The sequence below is a fragment of the Nyctereutes procyonoides genome, unplaced genomic scaffold, assembly GCF_905146905.1.
Source record: "Nyctereutes procyonoides isolate TBG_1078 unplaced genomic scaffold, NYPRO_anot_genome, whole genome shotgun sequence".
NCBI classification, from domain to species: Eukaryota; Metazoa; Chordata; class Mammalia; order Carnivora; family Canidae; genus Nyctereutes; species Nyctereutes procyonoides.
This window is the reverse complement of record NW_026575130.1, coordinates 10,301,585-10,318,879: the sequence shown is the minus strand read 5'-3', so window position 1 is coordinate 10,318,879 and position 17,295 is coordinate 10,301,585. Positions and strand designations below refer to the sequence as shown.

Here is a 17,295-nt window from a genome sequence, read left to right as displayed (position 1 = left end):
ATTATAAAATGCATGGCTAAATAGTCAGGCTCAAGGACCAAACTGGCTGAATTGAAAAAGATAATAAAGGGGTACCCAGGTGGCACAGCTCATTAAGTGTTGGACTCTTGGTTTCCACTCAAGTCACAATCTCAGAGTGGTGAGATCAAGTCTTGTGTTGGGCTCCACACCTAATGTGGAATTGGCTTGAGACTCTCCCTCACCCTCCACCCCTCCGTAACTCATAAGCACATGCACTCTCTCTTAATAAATAAATAAAAAGATGATAGATAGATAGATAGACAGACACATAGATAGATAATCAAGTATAAGTGAGAAAATACTTATTTTCTCACTTGGAAGAGTAAAATGGTAAAACCACATTAGAAAATCCAATGACAGCACTTAACCAAAACTCAACAAATGCATACCTCATAACCCAGCAATGCTACCCCTAAGTAAACACCAACACAAATGTCCACGAAAAGATATGCACTAAAATCATACCAGCACTTTCCTTACTAGCAAAGCACTGGAAACTGCCACACACTCACCAACAGTATTTGGTATAGTCACATGATGAACACACGGCAGTACTGAGTATGACCAACTACGATAGCTATACACAAGAGGCTGAGTTCCAGAAACAATGTAAAGTGAAAGAAGAAGCCAGACACAAAAAAAAGCATATACTGTATGATTTCAGTTATAAAAAGGCTGGGCTGGACACTGATACAACACTCAGGTCCCCCCAGGGAAAAAGGACTATTCCCCAGTCTCTAGGATTGCTGCCAGCACACAGCCAGCAGCTGTCAGCCCTCTTCAGAAACTGCCTCCGTGGAAAAGAGCAGCAATGCCCAAGGTCATGCCCCTTCCCTGGGCAGCCAATCACTGGTCAACACGGGGGCAAAAAATGCCTATTTCTTGTGTAACATGTAACATTTCTGAGGGCCTTTCCAGAACTCCATGAAGGGTCAACTAAGGCTTCTCCAAGACTGAATCACAGCTTAACTTTTCCCTCTGCCCAGTCCCACTCCCTTCCTCTCTTTTTCCACAAGCATTGATCCCAAAGGCTCTAATAAATTTTCTGAACTCTAATCTTGCTCTCAGTGTCTGCTGCAGAGTACCCAAACTTTGGCACAAGCAAACTGGATCCATGATATGAGAAGTGAGCATACTGGTGACCACTGGGGGAGAATAGGGAGGAAATAGGACAGGAAGGACAGCTTCTAGGATGAAGTTTGTTTTTTTGTTTTTTTTTTTTAAAGACTGGATGCTGGTTATATGATTGTTCAAGTGGGAGAAATCCACTTAGCCATTCATCTATGAAATACGTACTGTTCCCCACATATACTATACTTAAAAATGAAGTTAAAAGAAAGTAAGACTGATTAGAAAATGCCCTGAAACAGACCTTTCAGGAATATTTAGTTCAGTCTCCTTGTGCACCAGTTAAATAACCATTTATCGTGCACTTAAACATAACTCAAAAAAAATTTAAAGAAGCCGAATCTGAGATCACAAACCAGCGGGAGGGGCAAACTGGAACCACGCTTTGACTCCTTGACAGCAGACTTGTATTGTGTTCACCAGACCATGTCCTGGGGGGGCAGCAACAGGCATCAAATCTCACACCAAGGAAGGGCTTGCTATGGCCTGCTCACCAACTAGTCAGCTATGCTTGCAAAGAACACAGCTTTCCAGGAAGCCAAAATGCACTCCAAAGGCACCATTACGTATCTTCACCTTTGAATTTTTTTAAAAGATTTTATTTATTTGAGAGAGAGCAAGCGAGAGAGAGCATGCACATAAGCAGGGGGAGGGGCATAGGGAGAGAGAAAGACTCCCCACTGAGCAGGGAGCCCCACATCGGGCTCAGACAGGGCGCTCATGTTCGGTCCCAGGACTTAAGATCATGCCCTGAGCTGAAGGTAGATGCTTAACCGACTGAACCACCCAGGCATCCCCACCTTTGAATCTTTCTTAAGAAACATACCTGGTTCTGAAATTAGAAAATATAAGAATCTTTCCAATGTAGACAAAACAGCATGCTTTAATCCTTTGTGGTGCTCTCTCAAGAAAGCATAATCTGTTTTACCAGAGCCATCTATTTTTATTATTTATCTATCCTCTCATCCTTACCTTTTTTTTAATTTATTTTTTTCATCCTTACCTTTTTAAAAGCAATTTTTAGTTTACTTAGAACATCATCTCTCTTCCCCTTTTAGATAGGAAGTAAGAAATGAAACACAAAGATGACAAGATATATCTTGAATTGGGAAGGTAAATCTCTTTACTTTTCTAGGTGGCCTATTCCTAACCCTGAACTCACCTGGGTCACTCCTACTTTAAAAACCATTCATCCTATAATTTTATCTGGGGGATTTTGGACCAAATGATTCCTTTAAAATGATGATGATGAAGACAGCACCAAAAGAAAGTTTGAGCAACTACTAAAACAAAATTTGTCACTTTATCTCCAAAACAATGTAGCACCTCTTTGACACAGAAGTTGTGGTAGTCTCTAGGAAACCTAAAGGGTGATCTCCTGCCTAATTCTCATGAACCTGTGATACCACCAAAGAAGAGTAGGAGGAATTTTACCCACTGAAGTTCCAATGCATTATTTAGGCTGGATCTAAGAGAAGAGTCAAATAATTTTAATCTTTCAGTTTTTTTTTTAATTATTGTTTTTTCTTTCCCTGTTTTTCTTGGATAAAGAGAACTAAGAGTCTACAAACCAACAACTAAGCCCCAATAAAAATGTTTAGGCTTGAGCCTGAAGAATAGCCAAACACACTTGGATTTCCCTAACTTCTTTGGAGGAAGACATCACAGAATACATAGAAATTATTTAGATCCTTTTTAAGAGGGTTTGCTCCCAAATAAACTTAAATAAATTCATTTCCCTTCAAGGGCTGAAAAAGAATGAATAATGTACATTCCATTCTTCATCTTGAAAATTCAACAAGAAGCTGGCTAGGAATTTCCCATACACTTTTTTAGGTCACTTATTGATTTACTCATCTATTCAGCAAATATGTCTTGAATACCTATTCTGTCTTGAAGCAAAAACCTGAGTAAGTCCTCTTCGATATATATATGGTCATAAGAAGATCTCAAAACATTTTTTGACCACTAAATACAACTCCGGAACCCTCTCCACACCCAATATCAAAAAGTAATTTTACTTCCTGACTCTAATTATGCTCCAGTCTTTCACAAAAGAACAGATGAAAAATGTCTTCTGAATGTTTTTTAAAGGGTACTAAGCTTACTTTCCCACTGAAATACCTTTGGCCCTTCCAAAATTCAGAAGCAGCAAAAATCAGACCAAGTCTGTCTCAGGAAGAATGACAGTACTTTGTTAAAGGGCTAAGAGGGTACTATCAGAGCTCTGTCTGTAACTGGGCCAACGGTTTTAAGAGGTCCTTCTGCTATACCTTCCCCTCTGTCTGCAGGGAATGTTCCCTCCCTCACAAAACTGGGACTAAGAACCACAATAACAGCAAGAGAAGCCTCTCCCTGTCTTCCCATTCCCAAGAAGACTAGTTTTGGGGGGTCACCTCTAAAGAACATTCTAGTAGAGCATGAGAGTACTCTGGGCATGCTAAATGTCTGGAACAGATCAACAGATCAGAGGAAAATCAACACTAGCTGTGTCAGTAATATAGTTTCAACTCTGCTACAGTGAAAATCTTAAAAGCAGTCTACCTCAGTTGGCCCAGCATACATCATGGGAGATGGGAAGATGGCCACCACTGTTGTTTCAGGATTCAGGATTCCTTCCTCCAGCACTGCAGCATGCTGCTTCATTCGCCACATCAATGGAACATCATCATCTTTTGTCCAGCCACCAAGAGGGTGAAGGAGAAGGACAGGGCGCCGATAGCCCCTCTCTAAAAGTTGCTTATGGGTATCCTGCATTAACAGAGCATGTCCATTGTGCACTGGATTGCGTAATTGAAATGCAAAGACAGCATCTGAAAAGAGAATTTCCAGAGTCAAGAATAGTACATTTCTAACAGCTTACCTTCCAAAGGACAAGTAATTCTTCTTAAAGTTTGATGCCTAGGATTAAGCAAACATACGTGTCCATAGACACTGGTAAAAAACATGCCCTGCTTTGACCATTTACTCCAAGGCCAACTTATCCTATCCTTCTGCTATGTTTTTACTTTACAAATCTTACATGTCTGTGGATGTGTAATAGAATGGTCACGGATTTGCAACAACTGCTTTCTGCATTCATGGCGAACAAGAATATCCACCAGACTTTCTGGTCTGAACATCCTGGTCCAAGTGCCTACAATGAATATAATTTCTTGGCCTGTGCCTTAATTACACACCAGGCCAAACCCTCCACAGGACCTAAAACACTACTTTATTAAAGAGAGACAGAAAGGTAAAGAAGTCCATATTTTAAAAAATTTACGTACTCTCCAAATATGCTCATTTATACTGATTACTTTGTCTGACTGGAACTCCATGTTGTTTTGTGATGCCAGGTCTGGATTTTGGATTACAGATTAGCAACAACACTATCCCTTACAAAAGCCATTGCTATTGCCCAAACAAAGATTAATTAAACTGGTTAACTCTGTATCTTCTGCTTAACCACCCTGGTTTTACTCCTGCACAGGGTTTAATCGGGAGACATTTTTAGAAAGCATGGGTCTTTAAGGTCACAGAGAAATTTCACAGTATAGTGTCACAACCCAGTTAGAAGAGTTCTGTATTTTATTGCCCTGCTAACAACTGGTATAGAATCATGCCATAGTCATCCAAGCCTGACTCAGGAGAAAGGAAGATACTCTTCTAACAATTTTAAGCCAAATAGTACAAACATCTTCCCCAATCTGTTCTCAATTCTGATCCTCTTCTATCATGATGACTAAAGGCCACAGGAGGAAATTTGTGGCAGTCTACTTGACCAGGGATTCAGGGTTTTTTGGGAGCTAAGATTCTCAACTGTAGGAGATGGAAGGCATAACTACAGAAAGGAGAAAGGTCAGAATAGACTATGTGGTACTGGATTAAGACTGAAAGGATCAGGGACACCTGGCTGGCTCAGTGGTTGAGCATCTACCTTCGGCTTAGGTCATGATCCTGGGGTCCTGGAATCAAGTCCCACATTGGGCTCCCCTGCATGGAGCCTGATTATCCTTCTGCCTGTGTCTCTGCCTCTCTATGTCTCTCGTAAATAAATAAACAAAATCTTAAAAAAAAAAAAAAGACTGAAAGGATCAGCATGAGCTCACAGTTTTCAGCTATGTAGAGGATACAAGAACAAACATAAATGTGTGTGTGTTGGTACATTAAGTGTGTGTATGAGTATACACATTTCTTAGTTCTGTCCACTGAAAGATCCTACAAGTAACCACTACCCATGACAATGAGCAAAACAAAAGCACAAATTTTACATTCTAAATACCACTGGCAAAATGGCTGATTCTAAGGCTAGAGCAAGAGAAGTACAACATGTGCTAGAACATAAAGAATGTGTACCATCAAGAACGGAAGGGCTCAAAAAATGATGGAAATGTCAAAAGTACATAGCAACCAGTGTCTGACCTTATGATTGGCCCCAACGGTCAACCCAGGACAAGTTAAACACTAACATAAATAATCATAGTAATGAACTGTAACCTACTGAGTAAAATAGGAATCTGTGAGTCGATAAAGAATAAAATAAATTAATAAAGCAAAGGAAAGAAGGGGGAAAACCAACCTTTTGGTAGGTAGAAGGTCAACAATAAACAAAGGAAGAATGACATTAGAAAAATCACCATCTGGCGTCAATGTGCTAAAACTAGTGGGTATAAGTTTGATAACAACAGGATATTTATAGTTTCAAAATCTCTTCCCCAAAATACTTTTTAGTAAGTACAAAGTAATTTGTTAACTTTATAGCAGAAAATCCTGGCAAACACAATCTTAAACAAGAGACAATAGCAAACTTTTTTAGAAAGTTAACCTTAAAACAAAAGTTCAGGATGAATCAAAATTGTAAAAGACCAAATATGACAACTGCTTCCAGTAGTACCTCTGACAAAAATGTGTAGCCTGAAGCTAATCATGAGGAAACAGCAGATAAATCCAAACTGACAGACATTCAACAACGTAAATGATAGAATGACTCTTTAAAAATGTCAAGATCATAAACGACATAATAAAGACTAAATGACCCTTCCAGACTGAAGTAGACTATGAAAAGACATGACTGAGGGCAGCCCGGGTGGCTCAGAGGTTTAGCGGTTTAGCACTCCCTTCAGCCTAGGGCATAATCCTGGAGACCCAGGATGGAGTCCCGCGTCAGGATCCCTGCATGGAGCCTGCTTCTCCCTCTGCCTGTGTCTCTGCCTCTCTGTGTGTCTCTCATGAATAAATAAATAAAATCTTGAAAGAGAGAGAGGAGAGGGAGAGAGGGAGGGAGAGAGGGAGGGAGGGAGGGAGGGAGGGAGGGAGAGGAGGGAGAGAGGGAGAGAGGGAGAGAGGGAGAGGAGGGAGAGAGGAAAGAAAAGGAAAAGAAAGAGAAAAGAAAAGAAAAGAAAAGAAAAGAAAAGAAAAGAAAAGACAAGACAAGACAAGACAAGACAAGACAAGACAAGACAAGACAAGACATGACTGAGTCCTGAACCAGAAAGGAAAGGTAGCAAAGAAAAAACCTGATTGCTGCTGTTGGTTGTGCTATTAGGGACCTTATTAGGACAATAGCATGATCTGAATGGCATATACAGGTGAGACTGTTATATCAATGTTATTTTCCAGACTTGGATGAGGACACTATGGTTAGGTAGGAGACTGTTACTTTTAGGAAATGCATGTGGACATACGAAGGGGTAATGAGGTATCCCATCATGTCTACAGCTTTCAAAGAGAGTGAGCACGAGAAAGCAAATAACATATAACGTTAGGAACTACAGATTCTGGATGACTATATGGGAGTTCTTGGTCCTATCCTTGTAATTTCTCTGTAAATTTAAAAACTATTTCAAAATAAAAAGTTAAAAAGCAAAGTGAAAAATTATGACAAAAGATATATGAAGCAAATACAATATGTGAACCTTATTTAGATCCTGATTCAAACAAACTATTAAAAAACTGTGACTACTATGAAATTATTAGAAATTTGAACACTGAATGGATATCTGATTATATTAAAAGACTATTATTATTATTATTGTTACTTAGGGGCAATAGTGGTACCATGGCTGTCCTTTTTTAAGTCCCTATGTTTAAGAGATAAGTACTGAAATATTTAGATGAAAAAAAGAGGATTTGAGCTCTGTGTCAGAATCATATGCAGGAGTGAGGTTGGGAGTGGGGTACAGATGCAACAAGATTAGCCAAGAGTTAGTAACTACTGGAGCTGGGCTACAGGCACACAGGGCTTCATTATACTATGATCTCTACTTACAAGTAATGTAAATTTGAAATTTTCCATGATAACAAATTCTAAAAGAGAAGACACATGCAGGGTACCAAAAGAAGCATTGCTTTGGAACAGGATTATTTATGGGTTCAAATCATAAGTACACCAATTTCCAGTCATGGACTCTGGCCCTTAAGGACTGAATTTCACCTTCTACATTTTTTAAATGGGGGTGATACTAAGGTTATTGTTATGAAGATAATATAAAATACCCAGCATAGTGAAATGCATACTGTAGTCACTTCTATAAGTTCCTTAATTCTTAAAAAAGAAAAAAAAGAAATAGAGAAAAGAAAGGAAAAGAAAAAAAAAAGATAAGACATCTAAATATTCTTGGCAAGAAACTGAACCCACTGTTCTACTGGTGGCTCAAAGTCCACTCTGGTACAAACTGACACTTAGCTAGTATCTCCAAAATGAGAACGTGCTAGCTCTGTGCTCATTAGCTTTTGTCCCCCTTAATCAGGAACAGGCGTCTAGCTTTGAATAGGACTCCTGGGTGATACATCTCAAGTATATGATGACTACATGCCTAGACTTCAATCAGGTCAAATCTGATTTTGTAAAATCACCATTTGGCAGGATTATTTATATGACAGGATGTGCAAAAGGAAACATGTAAAATAAATGGTCTAAAATACACATATTTCACAGATCCTAATAATTTATCTATGTAGGCTTTCTTTCCAAAAAGAATTAATCTAGCTCCACACTGGACATTTAACAGATAAAGTGAAGATGGATGACTTAGTAAAAGTTCACATTAGCAGCATATAGAGGATTTCACTGCCAAAATTTCTTCCAAGTAGAAATATTTCCTTATTAGTTCTACTCAGAAATCCAATGACCATTTGATCAGTCTGCCCATTTTTTTCTTGCCAATATTACCAAGTCTTTCCTAAACTTCTACTTAATCCCTCTTAACTATTTATCAATGAACTACACAAATGGCTTTAACTGTTAGTTCCAGGCTGTATTTTCATCCCTACCATCTGGTTTCTCCACTAGAGAACTTACATGGATGAACAATGTAATAAGAGTACCTGATCCACTGGAAGCTTACAGTCCCAGGGTGCTGTCCCAGCTAACACAACCTAATATGCATCACTATTAGATTTTTGTCCATTAATTTTCTGGCAAGGATGGTTTTAAAAATTATGGGCCACTATGGACCTGGGGCCACTAATACTTACACAGCCTCACACCCTCATCCTCTTTCTAAAGGACAGTGATTTCCCCTTTGTCACACCACTATCAGTGTCAAATATTTGTCTTTCCACTTACAATTCCTTATAGCTTAGTCTAAGACTGTTTTACCTAAGTCCTTGGTTTCAACTATGCTTGAAAATGGGAAATGATCTACAAAATTACTGAAATTTAATATTAACATTTATGATTTCCATCTCTTTCTAGCTCTCTGTCCCCATATTCCTGGGAAAAGACCAGGAATTCTAGAATCTTTTTTTTTTTTTAAGATTTTATTTATTCATGAGAGACACACAGAGAGAAGCAGAGACACAGGCAGAGGGAGAAGCAGGCTCCCCCCAGGGAGCCTGATGCAGGACTCGATCCTAGGACCCCATGATCATGATCTGAGCCAAAGGCAGATGCTCAACCACTGAGCCATCAAGGTGCTCCAGGAATTCTATAATCTTGACTTCTACAGGGTATACTGTGAAGCTGCTGACACCATGCATAAAAAGCAAACTTTTTCCATAAAGAGCCAGAGTGAATATTTTAAGCTTTGCAGGCCACAGGGGTTTCTGCTACAACTATGCCAATCCTGATGTAGTGGTGTAAAACAGCCACAGACAATGGATAACCAGTGAGTAAGGCTGTTCCTCAATAAAACTTTATTTATAAAAACAGGCTGTTGTTTACTAACCTCTGAAAGACAAATGAAATGTGGCTGACAGAAGTCAAAAGAGCACTGCAACCAAGTGGGTTGGTGTGAGAAAAAGTGTGAAGGCAGGAAAGCAGAGATGTATCCGGGGAACAGAGAATCATCCATTTTGTCAAAGATGGATCCAAAACCTGGCACGAGATTATTATGTAGAATTTTGAGTGCCAGGTTAGGAAGGACACTGTGTACAAAACAGAGGCTGTAAGTGAATCAGTCATGCAGTCATGTTTTACAGAAAATCAGTCTCCACAGGACTGTGCAGGATTGAGGTGGGGCAGAGCACAGCAAGTGGAGAAGGCAAAACCAAAGCCTGCTGCAGAGGAACATGTTCCCCCATTTCCACACAAAATAAAACTTCCACCAATTCTACCATCCATTCCACATAATTTATCTCTCCACCCCCCCCCACCCCAGATATGGACAGGCTCCTCTGACAGACCACAATCTATAGGCTGGTGAATAAGATCCACACCATGGCAACAGTGAAGACAGGCATACACCCTCCCTCAGACCTCTCCTCATCCCATACCTCCATGTCTGAGGTCACCAAGCACGGCTGTATGTTAGTGTCTCCTAAATCTGTGTCCTCTGACCAAAGCTCTCCCCTAAGTTCCAGACAGACTCCCCAGCTGCCTTCTAGCACTGCATGGGCATCTGCGTCTCTACTCTTGCCAGCCTCCCTGCTGGTCTCTGGGCCTCCTCCAGCCCCCTCTGAGTGCACAGCGCCATTATCCACCTCAGGGCCTTGGACTCAGTTCCCTCCCTCATCCTCCATGTGCAGTGAATCACCCTGTCCCTACATCTCAGCTCCACTTGCTCCACTACTGGTGCACACATCAACCTTTATCACTTCTTCACTAGTCTTTGCTATTAACCGGCCCCCTCTTCCATCCAGACTCCATGCAGCCCCCCCAGAGCAGGATGAAGCAGGGAAGAAACCAATTTGGGACAGAATGGAAATGCTGTTTTAGATATGCTGCCCTGAGGTGACAACAGTAAAAATGGTCCTGCCCCCAGGAGCTTACAATCTATAGTCAGAGGAGGAGAAATAAGCATTCACTAATCAGAGGATAAATGTGTGATCAAAGGAATATATGTCCTTCATGCCAACAGGACTGCATCTTTGTTTTCAGAAGGTAAGTCTAGTAACAGTGGAAGGATCAAGTGATAGAAGAATGGGACTCTATTCAATCCCTCAACCAATTCCTTCCCACATTACTTCATGAGTATGAGACCCCTGACAAATCCAGCAGGTACCTTCCTGTCCTCTCCACTGCCCCTGACAACAAACACCAACCCACAGTCTTCATAGCTTCAGGGCCTGCTAACCCTGGCACTAGTCTTTTCTATTTTATCTTCCTCTTTACCCTTTTAAGTAAAAACCATGAAATGCTGAAGAAATTTGGGAGAGGGGATGAGATTACCCACAATGCACTATCCTAACATAGCTGGTTTGGGTTGTTTTGCACAATCTCCTGGTTTTCTCCTCATACATATGTTTTTACACACTTGTAATCATATGTGTATGACATTTTATACTCTGCTTGGCCATTTTGGGTCAATCACCTGTTTCTGACATCTTGTGGTCCTCTTGGAGCAATAGGTTCATTTCTGAGTCCTAGGAAGTTCCTCATGGATTCATTCAGGAAACTCATTCGTTCACCTGGATTCAATTACTACGCACATACAGATGGCTTCTGTTAGCTGCATCTCTAATCCTTACCGTCCAATTCATCAGTTATAGTGACTTATGACTGAAAGCATTGCAATATATATTGCTCATTACTGTCCTCATTCCCTCAATCCTTCCACCTTCACTATTACTCAAGCCAAATGCAGGTCTAACCCCTAAAACCTACTCCTTCTATATTTCATGTCTAAGTAAAAAGCCCAATAATGCAGGTTCTGTTCCTTTCCCTCTAGTCCAACAGCCAACACACTATGGAAACAAGTATGGTCTAGTATCTTTCCTTCCAGAAGATGGGAGAGGAAGAAGAAAAGGAGAAAAGTTCTCCTGAGCATGTGCTGATTTTGTGACAGGGGAAGGAAATGGCAACCATTAGCTCTTCCAGTGGTGGGAAAAGGATGAGCACTGAGTTCCCTGGATTCATGCAGGACGTGGGTTGCCTAAGCACACATCACTGCCAGCAAACATTGCTGTGCCATGGCGCAAAGAACCTGGCTCGGACCCTGCTCTGCAGCTTCTCAGCCGAGTGCCCCTAGACAACTTCAGCTCTCAAGGAAGGGCTGTTGCAATCAACAATAAGGTGAGGAGCAGGAAAGTGCTCCTGACTCTTAGTCACCCTTCCCCGAGATCTCTCAGAACTATGCTCTGCTGTGCTGCCCACAGTCAGAGCCCTGGCATGCATTCCAACCACTAAATCAGAGTTACATTTCCCTGTTCCCCCCGTTTCAACTTCTTCTCTGTAAAACTGTTCTACGTACAGTAGTAATTAATAAGTCTCGTCTCCCAGTCCCACCCAAACTTTATTATCTGCCACTTTATCCAACCCAAAGCTCTAGTACCTGGCATTTCTGATCTTCTCTAAGTCAACATAGTAGCTGAATAAGAGTACTAGAGTACAACAGTTCTAGAGCTATTAGGAAAGGTGGTGTGTTTAATGTTTGTCTTTAGTGGGAGTTTTTTTTGTTTTTTTTAAAGAGAGCTGGAAGTAACAAGAGTTTGATTTCCTCTCCTTCCTCTGGACGGTCATAAATTACTGGTCTTTCTTTTACTTAAGCTGCTTATGAGGGGGGAAAAGAAATCAATAAGACAGGTCACTTGAGTAAATATGAACATATTAATTGGCATTTTTCACAAACTGGTACTCTTACAACCCCAAAGTATGGGAGCAATAAATTGATTTCCATTCTTAAGCCTAGAAATGCTTTCAAATTGTGGTTAAAAAAATAATGCTGAATATGAAGCTTTTTGTCAACTGGGCTCTGTGCTGCTTGTTCTCTATTTTCCTCCTGTCTATTCTTTTTTTTTTATTTTTTTAAGATTTTATTTATTTATTCATGAGACACACACAGAGAGAGAGGCAGATACATGGGCAAAGGACAAGCAGGCTTCCTGCAAGGAGCCCGACATGGGACTCGATCCCAGACCCTGGCATCAGGCCCTGAGCCAAAGGCAAACAATCAACCACTGAGCCACCCAGGCATCCCCCCTCCTGTCTATTCTGTCTTGTGTCTGTGTGTGTCAGGGTTTGGGGGGAAATAGTGGAGAGGAGCTGTGCTCCTGCCTCCAGCATGTGGGAAACATTAGCAGGCAACCAAAGAATAGAGAAAGTTGGGGGGAGTTCTTGCCCCAGTAGCATCATCCTTCTTTAGCACTGTGATTCTGGCCATACTTCCAACCCCCTACAGCCAGCTTCCAGTCACTGCCCCTCCTCACAGCTCCAGCATCTCTGATCCAGCTTCAGAAATATTTTCTCCTTCTAGAGCCCTCAGGAGTGGTAACACAACATGGTCTCAACATTCCTTTCAGGTTCCCTTAACCCTGCCACCCTTCTTCAAAGACTCGCTTTGTTAAATTCTGTTGAGAGCCTTGATCAGACTGACAGAAGTTGCCCACACTTTGGATTACAGTATCTTCAGCTCTCTGTTATTTGTGCTCAAGAAAGTTTAGTACCTACAGAGACTATCTGCTTCTGCTTCAGCCTTCTCATGTATCGTTCTCAACTCTGCCTAAAACATCATTCTAATGTCTCCATCCATTCATTAAGATGTAATTTGTAGGTAGAGGCGTCTGGGTGGCTCAGTTGGTTAAGCATCTGACTCTGACTTCGGCTCAGACATGATCTCAGGATCATGAAATCGAGTTCCATGTCAGGCTCCACACTCAGCAGGGAGTCTGCTTAAGGTTCTCTCTCTCTTCTCCCAACCCCCACATACTCTCTTTCTCTCCTTCTCTCTAAAATCAATAAATAAATCTTTTTAAAAGAAAAATAGGGGGATCCCTGGGTAGCTCAGAGGTTTAGCGCCTGCCTTCGGTCCAGGGAGTGAGCATGAACCTGGAGTCCCGGGATCGAGTCCCACATCAGGCTCCCTGCATGGAGCCTGCTTCTCCCTCTGCCTGTGTCTCTGCCTCTCTCTGTATCTCTCATGAGTAAATAAAATCTTAAAAAAAAAAAGTAAAAGAATAAAATGTAGTTTGTAGTTAACTCTACAAAGCTTTCTCAGATTTCTTCAAATCTGATACTAGTATTAGCCTGAAAGAAGTTATGTCAACTTTCTCCTTGGTAGTCCAGCAAAATAGCAGTATTCTGTGTGTAATAAATACTAACTGGCTCTTAATTATTCTGTGTGTAATAAATACTAACTGGCTCTTACTTGGCTTAAGTGAAACCTATCTTTCTCCAGGATAGTAGCCAACCATCAGTGATTCAAAGAACCTGCCCTCTGGAACAGTGTCACCTTGCAATCACTGAGGTGGCTATTAAAGACTGCCGAATCCTTCCAGCTACAGAACAGTCTCAGAATAGCAAAAGTGATCATACTAATGAGCATAAGACAATAGCTCACATCAAGTAATCAAAATTCTTGTTCAATGACAAGGTGGTGGCTCAATCACTTAAGTATCTGCCTTTCAGTTCAGGTCATGATCCTACTAGCATCCTGGGATGGAGGCCGACATTGGGCTCCCTACTCGGTGGGGAGTCTGCTTCTCCCTCTGTCCCTGCCTCCTGCTGCTCATGCTTGCGCGCCCATGCGTGCGCTCTCTCTCTCTCTCTCTCTCTCTCTCTCTCTCTAAAATAAATAAAATCTTAAAAAAAGAAAAGGGGAGGGGAGGAAAAAGAGGAAGAGGTAGGAAAAGAAACCCCAGGTAAAAGAAAAAATAGTCTGTTTTCTCTCCTTGAACTATGTACCAGAAAGCAGAAGACTCCAAGTAGAGGACTTACTAATGGCCCTCCTAAAAAAGGGAACAAGAACTACAAAGGAAACTTCTGGGTCTGTTGCTTATTTGCCTTAGTCTAAAATGGAAAAGTAAACAAAATAATATTCCACAATCTTTGTTGTCTGATGTAAGGATAACTGGCTCTCAGCTACTTTAAACAAAGTTGCAATCACTCATTATGCAACAAATTCTCTAAATGATTTAAAATGTTTGGCTCCCAAAGAAGAGTCAAAAACAGATGTAATATTAAAGATTCCAATTATGCATAATTCCTTGATAAGACTCCTCACCAGTGCCAACAATTAATTTACTAACATGAATTACAGTTATGAATTTAAATTTTGGCAAAAAATTAAAGTAAATGAGGTGGTCTCAGCACATCTTCCATCAAACATGTTCTTGTTCACCAGAAAAAAAAAAAAAAGGCAAAAGCCTCTATGTATTAAACCATCAGATTACTCTGGTTGCAAATGAAATAAGATACAACTAGAAGTGTCTTAAACAATTCAAACATACATTAAGTCGTTGAGTAAGAAATCTGGATATAGGGAATTCTAGAACTGGATCAGAAATTCAGACAGGGTAAGATTCTCATAGATAGTTACCAGAGCTCCAAACACTGTAGCCTTCCATGACAGCATCCAAAGCAGGAAGAAAAATTATAAGAAAAGACAACTTTTTGTCCTAAGCCAGTTTCTTCTCAAGAAGAAGACCCTCTTCTAGAAGCCCCTCTCTCTTACAATTCAATGGGCAAAACTTACACTAGGACCCGTAAACTGCTGGCAAAAGAGAATGAGGTGTTCTCACCAACTTACAGCAATCATGATATACTCCCCTCTGACTGGGTCCGAAACATCTTAGCAAAAAAGAAAACACACTGTACTATAAATAGGCAGGCACCACATGTAGCATTCAGAGAAACTCCTGCACAAATAGTTTAAGCTATGCTTCAAATCCAGAGATGAGCGACATTAAGGAGGGACGGAGGGACAGGAGTCCTACATTCAGATACTGTTCACGGGCGAAGCAGAAACTGAATAAATGAGGCAAGCTGGGTGGGAACTGCACAGCTCTGAACAGTGTGTGGCTGCGAGTTCCTGACCTATTTTAAGCTCTTATTTCAAATATCAGCAAAGTACTCTAACCTTTACACAAATACAGGTGAGACTAGCTTCAGACTCAGAAATTACGACATGTTAACCTCTTACTATGGACCAGGTGCCATTTACAGCACCTTACACAACTTACTTCATTTCGTTTTTTTGTTTGTTTGTTTTTCTGAGAGAGAAAGAGAGCATGCACTACTTGCTTACTTGTAAGCATGTGGCAGGGGTGGGGGTGGGGGGTAGAGAGAGGGAGAGAAAGAATCCTAAGCAGGCTCCACACTTAGTGCAGAGCCTGATGTGGGGCTCAATCCCACAACCTGGAGATCATGACAGGAGCCAAAATTAAGAGTCAGATACTTAACCAATTGAGCCACCCAGGCACCCCCTTCACTTCGCTTTTTAAAATAAAACATTATTCTTTAAGTACTACTACTGTCCTCATTTTTACAACTGGAATAAATGAGCCTTACAAAGGAAGTAATTTCTCCACAACCACATGATTTCTAGGTCGTGAAGCAGGGGACAGTGTGCACACTAAATGACTATCAGGATCGAGTGTTCTTGACCAGGTTCTGTAGTCACCTGGGAAGGGGGTTTCTGGTTAACAAATATGGCTGGGTAGCCAGCTAGTTCCTTAAAAAGCAACCACATTAACAGACTTTTCTTGGCCATGCCCACTCCATTTCTACACAGAAAATATTTTTTAAAAGCAGCACCAATGCTTAGGGCTTAACCATTTCTGTAGTAGGTGAGAATTAACTGGTTGCATGATTGCAGGATCTTTCAAATTCTTCCCACCTTAAAAAAGCCTCCCAAACTCTATAGTAAATGCTAGGTCCCTGACACAGAAACTTGGATTTCTTAGTGTGGGTGCAGCAGTGTAAATACATCATTTACCTACCTCTGGGTGAAAGATCTGGTAATCGCAAACTGTCGGATTAATAAAAATCCCATCCTGGAGTATTTTATTAAACAATATTAAGAACAGCATCTATATAGACTCTACTTGTACAACTCCATTTTATCCTAATCCAGAAATCTGAAAACATTATTAACCTACTCTTCAACAATTTTTCCTGTTATCTGTTTAATGTCTTTCTCTTCTACACCATAACCTCCTGTCTTATTTATTTATGGATCCCCAGGACTCGGCATCCTGGCATAAAGATGCACACCAAACATTTGTTGAGTGAATAGCAAACATGATATTATTATTCTATTATTTTCTGCAGTGATACATAAACTCATAAGATGTTCTGAAATACATAGCACACTAGTGAATTACTCCAATAATTTCTCTTCCATAGTTCTATTCAGTTTTAGCATATGAGTTAATACACAAATAAAACGTCAGTTTGTTATTGGCAACCATCTCCCACACAGTATACAAAATCACATTAGATCAAATTACACCAATATAATAAAACTGGCCAGGCAGGTCTAGATCAACTACCTCTCCAACATACTCCACAGCTACATTTATCTTTATTCAATATTCTCTTTTAAGCAAATAGAAAAATTCTTCTAGAACATCCCCATCAAGAAAAGATTCCAAGTAATCCCATGTTAGATAATTAGATCCATGTCTTACCAGCATTCATATCTTTAAACTTTTGCTTTAGCTCAGTAGGAGTGAAACGATATTGATCAAGACCATCATTCCAGTAAATTCTGTCCAAGACCTGAAGATCTCCTCCAATCAGCCAATCTCCTTGTTCCATAACCATCTAATGGAGGAATAAGAAAGAAATTTTTTAAACAGAAACCAAGATCAAAATAAGTAAAAACATCTCTCATACAAGCTATTTATAGTTAGTTGTAAATTACTACTATCTTAAGACCAATGGTAAATCTTAGTTTATCAACTTGGTTTATCAACTCACTTTGGTTTATCAACTGAATTGGGATTAGAGATGCTTTAAAATTAGAATGTGTTTTATAAGTCTCAGAGGGCTTTGTGATTCAACTA

The 17,295-nt window shown here is 40.4% G+C and overlaps 1 protein-coding gene across 2 annotated transcripts in view; it reads right to left on the bottom strand.

Annotated features, from left to right (window-relative positions):
- The window catches only part of PAPSS1 (3'-phosphoadenosine 5'-phosphosulfate synthase 1), a 98,890-nt gene that overhangs the window by 25,079 nt on the left and 56,516 nt on the right, over positions 1-17,295 (bottom strand). For both annotated transcript variants that reach the window (XM_055342534.1, XM_055342535.1), the window contains 2 exons: positions 16,918-17,053; positions 3,694-3,962 (listed from right to left, as the gene is read on the bottom strand). In XM_055342534.1, coding sequence (XP_055198509.1) covers positions 3,694-3,962; positions 16,918-17,053 — 405 coding nt within the window. The remainder of the gene's footprint in view (positions 1-3,693; positions 3,963-16,917; positions 17,054-17,295) is intronic.